The 8,277-nt window shown below is 46.3% G+C and overlaps 1 protein-coding gene across 4 annotated transcripts in view; it reads left to right on the forward strand.

Annotated features, from left to right (window-relative positions):
- The window catches only part of SPOCD1 (SPOC domain containing 1), a 32,655-nt gene that overhangs the window by 2,121 nt on the left and 22,257 nt on the right, over positions 1–8,277 (forward strand). For 3 of the 4 annotated variants that reach the window (XM_006019358.3, XM_025198734.1, XM_014517847.2), the window contains exons 3-4: positions 1,605–3,321; positions 7,193–7,246. In XM_006019358.3, the coding sequence (XP_006019420.2) occupies positions 1,605–3,321; positions 7,193–7,246 (1,771 nt within the window). The remainder of the gene's footprint in view (positions 1–1,604; positions 3,322–7,192; positions 7,247–8,277) is intronic. The other variant, XM_006019359.3, reaches the window with a different exon arrangement.

Here is an 8,277-nt window from a genome sequence, read left to right on the forward strand (position 1 = left end):
ATGAATGCTTGTGACACCCAGCCCCACATTTGGGGAAGGGATTCTCACCATAAGTCCTGTGAAGAGTGTGAATTTTGCCTTATTTCTGCCCGTTTTGAGACTCCCGTATGTCACATGATTGGGGCTGGTTGGTAAGAAGCCATAGTTGTTGCTCTCTGCACTGGGGACACGGAGAGGGAGCAGCCTGATTTGGGTCCATGGCATCTTGTCTGCCTGCCCTAGTATTTATAGCTATCAGTTGTTTTTCATGAGGCCTCCTCCTCCTCACTGCTTTTTTGTGACTCAGTCGTAAGGATGACTGTTTTACAAAAATAGAGTTGGAAAATAGGTGCGTTTTCAGGGACTTGAACAGGGTGAAATGGATTCACACTTAGGCCCCTAAATCCACTTCTATGTCCAATAGGTAGAATAGATTCTGGCCTTAATTCTGTAATTGTGTAAGTTGTCACGATGCCCCGACCATGACATAAAACTTGATCGAATCACTGTTGCCCCTGGGTCTCGTGCACCTGAATGGGGAAGGGCAGGCAGAGGGCCCTGAGACCCCCTTGGTCTCATGAATCCTTGAGAGAGAGCACTTTTGTGGAGGAGGAGGTCTAGAGCAGGCCAGCCTTTATGTTTCCACAATTCCCAGCTGAGGCAACTAAGGCTTAGTTTACTGTTTCATTCTTAAACAATTAAAAATTAAGGATAGCAAATAAAAATAAGCATGCATAATTCATAAATAATGACAGTAGTTATGCATCCAGCTTATTTAGTCACCTGAATTATTCATCCTCATTGCTGACTACAATTTTGTAGCACTCAGTAATCGTTAAGGGCCATATGCCATCTCCGTTCAGCTTCCGCTTATATCTGGGAGCTGCGTGCACGTGTATTCAAGAAGCATGTGGGTCTTTAAATACAGTAGCAACAAAGGTGCATGATGCAGCCCAGGTTTGCAGGAACATCAGGCAGTCTGCAGGTGCTGGGTGCGTTGCCATGATCTCAGCACCACCGAAACGTGTTACATCTTTGAGAGCGCTTCAGCTGGCCCTGTACGGTTCATCTTGAGGCAGTGGCGGTGTCACAGATGGTTCCTGGCACCAATGCAAGTGCCTCAGCCAGCAAGAGTTGCTTCTTGATCAGCTGAGGTTTAAATATAGGTCTCAAGGTGGAACAGAAACCCAACCTGAAATAATAGCAATTTAAAACTATTTGAGAGTAATTGTTTTAGTACAGTTAACTTCCGTTATGCACCATTGGTGTAATTGGCAGTCATAAAAGTGTGATGTCATAAAATCTTCATGGGACAGTGGTGAGTTTGGTCTTAAAATAAGGAACGATGTGGGACAGTTGAGAAGTACGGTAGCCAGGTCTGCAGAATTGACCTTGGTACCTAAATTCTTAGGGTCAGACCTTGCAAGGCATGGACTATTTTCAGTTCCATTAACATTCAATGAGGAGTCTTGTGAACCCTTTAGTAACTTGGACCACCTTAATTCTTCACAAATAGTGTTGACGAGGGGCAGCCAGCATCTCTTTAATTAACTTTGGTTGTAGCACAAGTGTTTCTGAATTGTCCAAGCAGAAAGAAAACATTATTCTTTTGTTTCCCATCACAGCATTCACACCACAGCTGGCAACGACCCAGTTGCAGGCGAGAGAGTGGGAGAAACTCCTGTTTCAAATGAGGATGGGAGTGATGAACACTCAGCAGATTCTTTGAACGGGGTCAGACAGAACAAGGTGCCATTGGAGAGGGAAGGCGAGATGGCCGGAGAGGGTTTCACTTGCAGCAGAAACTCTGATGTCAGAGAAATAAAAGGAGAAGATACAGATTTTAAGGAAGAGATCATTACAGCTTGCGAGCCTTTGGGAAGTCCTAAGAGAATGTGTGGCAGGAACAAGATAAGCCTTATGAAGCCAAGTTACGTAGTCTTGAAAGATCTCAGGGACGAGTTAAAAGAAAAATATAGATATTCGTTAATGAGCTCAAGTGGCGAGAGACTGTCATTGAACACCCAAAAGGAGAGAGAGACCGTTTTCTCTGACGCGTTACAAATCACTTTGCGTGGGGGTTTAGAAGAAAGCAACACTAAGAAACAAAATAAAGTCCCCAACATTAAGACAGGGGTGCAAAATAAGAATTCAAATAACGCAAAGATCACAGAGATCAGTAGGTCAGAGAAAGGAGTCACTTCCACAGGATCGAATGGTATTGATACGGAGATTCACTGCGCTATTGAAGAAACCCAAGAAAACGGATCACTAGTGGAAATGGACTCTTCAGATTATTCAGATATGTGTGAGCAGGGCATTTTCGCTAAGCTGTCTCTTCTGGAAGACAGGCAGAAGAGTTCCTCAGTGGATGTGTTACGTATACCGGAGGTGTGGGGAGTACAGCCGGATCCTTCCCCTCTCTCCAGCATGACCCCTGAGAAAGAGCAGGAAAAACACGGAAAGGTAGTTCCCATTGAAACGCTTATAAAACACTGGAACAAAACAGATAGGGAGTTAGGGAAGGATAACATATCTGATAGCTCCCTAACAGCGGATTCTAATAGAAAGGGATGTGATTCCAGATGTTCAGGAGGAAACCGGACCAGTCGTATTAGCCAGTCCAGCAGAATTGTTCTGGCACCTGAGAATACTGTTAAGGGTCTTAGAAGAAAGCCGATGGAAGAGACTTCTGCAGATCTATCAGTCAACAAGACTCAGCGCATGCTTGGTGACAAAAAGCTGCGCAAAGCATGTTGTCTCCTCCCTGCTCGTAGTGAAGAAGACAGAAATATCGCAGACCGGGAACCCATTTGCATTTCCTCATCCAGCGCGGCAAAGTACGAAACTCCTGTGAAGCGCGAGCTTTCTCGCACGACGGAGAGCCATCTTGCTCCAGTGGAAAGCCCAGCGCAGAATTCCTTGGAGGAAGCTGAAGAAGTCTTCCACGAGCAGCCGAATGCAGAAGAGCAGAAATCCTGCAACCAAAGAAACTTCAAACCCAGCCGGGAAAGCGATGACGGTTCTTGGTTTCTGAGCAAGATTGCAGAGGAGTTGGAGGCTGCGTGTGTTGATGCTGAGCACAAGTCAGTGCAACAGGACTCTAAAAGGGAGTGTTTCGGTCCTGCTGAGGTTGCTCTGCTATCACAAAGCACGGAGGTGTCTGTGTCTTGGAGAAACAAGGCCAAGCGTTGTTCTCCCTCTGGCATGCAAAGCAACAAGTACCGTGAGATAAGAAGCAGGGCAGCTCTTTTTTCCCCCAAACAGGACAAAGATGAAGAAATTAGCAGTGTAGGAAAGAAAGTGGATCCTGAACCTGCCCAAGAAACGAGGCGTGAAGGGGTAGGTTTATAAATAATATTGTCCCAGGTAATGGTCATGGGGAACATACAGAAAATAGAGCAGCTTATGCTGCCTTGGCTTTACTGCAGTTAGCATCTGGAGCTAAGAACTTGGGTTAGCTTGGCCTGGGTTATTGCATCTTCCTGGGGTTGAACTCATGATTCATCTGTATGTGTCCCTAGAGCTTCCGGGGTCATATCCCATGAGTTTTGCACTGCCATACCCTAAGCCATGGTGTGGGGACAGGCATCACCCAAGAAAGAGTAGTGAAGACATATCATAGCCATCCTCCCATCCCCTGCAATCTTATATCTTGACCGGAGCAGTGGTTCACTCAGTTGCAGGTGGAGCGTTGCACGCTCAGACTGAGTGTGACAAAGATGAAGTGTGACCACGCTGTAGATCACCAGGGGTCATAACTAGCTTACAGGCTTCAGCGGAAATTTTTTCTCCAGCACACAGTACCAGCGATGCAGAAAGATGAGATGGGCATCTTTCACTGAAGTGATTACTCTAAGTGGCCACTTTGAAAGGTTGTAATTTAAGTTTGTCGGTTTAAAAGCAGTCGCTCAGCTGGAGCCAGGATGTTTTAAAAATATGCCTCCACATTTAGAGAAACAGTGTTTGTGATTTCATCTGTGGCACTTCGGTCCATGAGTCCATACCCCAGCTTAGTGCCACGAGGTGTTGTGCCGATGGAAATGTTGTATCTCGTCTGAAGGAATCAGAACTCGTGGTAGAGGTGAGATCTTTTATTAGACCAACTTGATTTTTGCAAAAAATGAAGGATTTTTTTTGGTGCAAAAATTGAGTTGATCTAATAAAAGATATCACCTCCACCACGAGTTCTGATTCCTTTTGCTTCTAGAGCAATATGGCTACAACCTGGATATCTCGTCTGAGATGCAAAAAAAAGTGTTCCAGCTGCTTGTGTATTCAGGGTTTAAAGGAAAAGAATAGGTTTCTTAGTCCTGGTGTTCTCACCATGTTCTCATTAGGATAGCTATATTTTACCTTCTTAAAATTTCCCCTGCGGTTTCATTTGGCTGTCTTTTCCCCCTTATCCTAGACCAGTGGTTCTCAACCTTTTTAGACTCAAGGCACCCTTTGCTAGATCCAAAACGCCCCTTGGAAAATGTCATCTCTTGCTTTCACTCCGTTTATGCCTACTGAAAACTAACAGAGCAGTTCTCCTGTTGCAACAAAACTCAAAGACCAGAGCAGGTCAGGATGTTTTTAACACTGAATTCTTATCTGAAATCTTTGGTTTTAGTTTGTGAATTTTGGTAGCATGCCTAACAATGCTGTTAGGCGTGTGGTCGAAAGGGACCACAATGGATCATCGTGTCCGACCCCCTGCCCCTGGCAGGAAAGAGGACCGAGGTCAGATGACCCCAGCCAGGTGGCTTGATAGTCACCTGGCTGGGGTTATCTGACCTTGGTCCTCTTTCCTGCCAGGGGCAGGGGGTCGGACACGATGATCCATTGTGGTCCCTTCCGACTCTACAATCTATGAATCTATGAATGCTAACATTGCTTAGCACCCTGTGGCACCCTTGAAAGGATATCGAGGTCCCCTGGTTGAGAATCACTGGTCTAGACACTTGTGCTGTGCTTTGCTAAATGGCTGTCCTGGTCCTCCTCAGACGGTGGTTGGGGTGATTTCTGTAGGTATGGCAAGCAGCGCTCTTTGGGAGGAAATGGGTTTTTATTTAATTCTCCCTTTTTCTGGAGAGACTCTTTCCTTGCCTATTCTCCACATTGGGTCTTTTCTCTGCTGGAACAAGATGAGGATTTTCCTCCTTGGATTTCTTCCTGTTTTTTTCCAAATTGTTCCTCCTCTGTAGCAGTTGTAACACGTTTCCTTCGGCTCTAGTCTACGGACAGATGGCTCTTTTGTTTGATTGCTGTTACCAAGCTACTCTGCATAGTTTAACTTGCATCACACTCCCTTTGAAAACTTCAGTCTCAGAAGAGTGGAAGACTGATTCCAGAATTGATTTGTTTTGACCTGTTTTCCTGCATTCTCCTGCATGATTGTACCTTCGGCATATGCTTTGTTCCCCTACCAGTGTGACACTGGTGATGGATTTGCAGGTCTGCTGTGCTTCACATGGGCTACATCATCTTTTTAGGCAGTAGAATAGAAAAGTATTTCATTCTGTAATATATACAATGTAGAATTAATTTGATGAATAACGCGTTGAAAAGGAGAATTTGGTCCTAGGTATCGAGAAGTCCCTGCCGACAACACGCACAAACAAGAAACATTCGGATGCTTATCTTGCTTCAAGAAACATTTGCATGCTTATCTTGCTGGGATACTTTAACCCCAGCTGACTTCCTGCCCCTGGGGCAAGGGGGCTGGACCCGATGATCTGACGGGGTCCGTTCCAGCCCTCATGTCTATAAAACCTATGCAATCAATGAAAATTAAAAACAGAAAAAGAGTCCATGCTATGTTTAGCCATTTTCTACCCAGTTTTCTCACATTCCTGGTAGTGACTCATAAAACCTGCTGCTTTGTGTTTCTCCTGTTTAGCCCGAGGGCCTGGTTGTACAAGTTGTGAACATCTCCTTGAGAGGGTCTGAAACCCTTCCATATCCGTGGCCGTATGCGCTGAGCTCTTTACCGGGAGGGACTTAGACCCTGACGAGAGGTCTTGTCTGCATTTTCCTGAGTTAAATGACTCTCAGTTAAGTAGAGACACTTAGCACATTTGTTAAGGCTGGTCTCGACTCTTCCCAAATGCTTGTTCCAGGTTATGGATGTTTGTAGTCAATCCTCAGCTGAGCCCTAGGGTAGGTGGTTCGTGGAAATTCAAAGGCAGCCCCAACTCATGGCATAAATGATGCTTCTGCAAACAGAGGCAGAAAACCCTGCTTATAAACCCACACCTGGCTAATCTGCAAATGTGGCGTTAGCTGCAGCAGGATCAGAGGCAGATCCACGGCATTTTGCCTCACCCGGGAGACAAACGAGATTTCATCCCAGTTTTTTCTTAGTAGGAAACCCGGTAAGCAATCTCGCCTCCCCAAAACAACCCATCACTATAGCAACTGCTAGGCTACGCCAACGTGCAGGCATAGATATGCAAGCACTAATATAAATGGAGCTGTTTCAGGGGGCAGGAATACATTTGGGTTTGGCAAGGTTAAGAAGTTAGAAGCAAAGGGCATATTTATGACTCTCGGTCGTGCTGGGACTTGTGCTGGGGTTAACGGAAAAGACGAGGTCCAGGGCATGCCGATGTAGATGAAAGGCAGGCGTGCTTACCTGGAGCTAGACGGAGTTGAGTGTACAAGTCTCACAACCGCAGAATCTATAGCTCTTTGGATCGTCCTTCATCTGTAAGCACCAGTATGCTCCGCATTATTGAAACATGAGAGAGCTCTGTCTCCTTTGAAGAAAACCTGTTCGCAGTCTCGATGAAACAAGCTGCGTTTTGCTGGTGTGCATGGAAAATGATCCTCTCCGAGGCTGCAAGACACATGGGAGTAAACCTTGGGGCTGCTTTGCCTATCACCTGAAACACCTGTGGCACATGTCACTAACGGCACGGGCCGGCTCTGGCGTATGGCACATGGCTGATCGGGGAAGGGGATTGGAGTGGCCCTCAGGGTGGGTGCGGGGCTAGTTTTGGCACACCTGCCATAAAGGTTGGCTCCCACCGATCTAAAATATCACTTGCCACTCGCAGCTCTGACCTGCCCCTCTTGGAGCTGGGCCCTGTGATGCTGTGTCTCGTGTTTTGCGACCGATTCGTTAAGGATCTGATATCAGAGAGGCATCTTGCACGGCACAGCTAGCAACGGACTCGATTGGGTTCAAATATGAGCGGGTAACCTGTCTCTTCTCTTTCTGTCCAAGGAGGAAGAGGACACTTTGGTTCATCAGCTGAAGGGCGTGCAAATTGTGTGTTACGTACGTTTGCCTTTCCAGCATTATTATCTTCTTCGCATTCGATTTTTCAGTGAAACCAGTAGAGGTTGATTCATAGCATCATAGAAAATGAGGGTGGGAAGGGACCTCAGGAGGTCACATGTAGCCCATCCCCTTGCTCAAAGCAGGACCAGCCCCAAGTAGATCATCTAGGCCTTGTTTCCAACGGGAGTCTGAATCACCCAGATTTTTCTTTGCCAGTTGCTTCCCTGAGCTGCTGCCCCATAGCCAACTCCTCCCCTCAGAGTTGGGAGCTAACTAAAAAGAAAGCACCGATCTGACTTGACAGCCTCTCTTCGGTGCATAACAGCACTTGAACAGTTCAGAAACCTTGATGCATTTTATCATCCTTCTGCTACTACAGCGGTGATAAGGTTGCTGCTTAACAATCCTGCCGTTCTGGGGGTAGAGGACCTCCTGGGAGCCAACGCAATCGGGAGCCAAATTGAAATCACCCACTGGGGAAGAATGAATTCGGCTACCTTCTCCTTCCAAAGATCAGAGGATAGGAATAATTCATTTCCCTCTTCAGAAAAAACGCTTTGCCAGTCAGAGGAGGAGGGACATGCTTGCCCCTTGTTCCCACTCCAGTTGTTCTTGCTGTTGGATAAACCCGGAGGGGAATGGCTCCTATCACATTTGAAAATAGTTGAGATTTCAAAATGTTTTTTTTGTGACAAAATCAAAAGTTTTCCAAGTTTTTGGCAGAAAATATGAGTGATTAAGAACAGGATCAGATGCCTGGCTTTCATGCATTGCCGTTCTGCATCTAAAGAGCTCATTATATGGAAAGCGCCAGTAGACGGTATGCCCATGTGTGGAAGAGAGGCGGCGATGTGGACTAATAATTGCAGATCATTTCCTTTCCCTGTTCTCCCATTCCTCCCTTGGGCATAACAAAAGTGCCGTTCATCTGCTCCCGGCCCGGCTATTGACAGGCTGTTGCGGCTTGTGGGAGACCTGTTGCTCACGCTCAGGTCCTGAAGTGCTCGGGATACTTTTGTGGTTCAGCA

The sequence above is a fragment of the Alligator sinensis genome, unplaced genomic scaffold, assembly GCF_000455745.1.
Source record: "Alligator sinensis unplaced genomic scaffold, ASM45574v1 scaffold337_1, whole genome shotgun sequence".
Classification (NCBI taxonomy): Eukaryota; Metazoa; Chordata; order Crocodylia; family Alligatoridae; genus Alligator; species Alligator sinensis.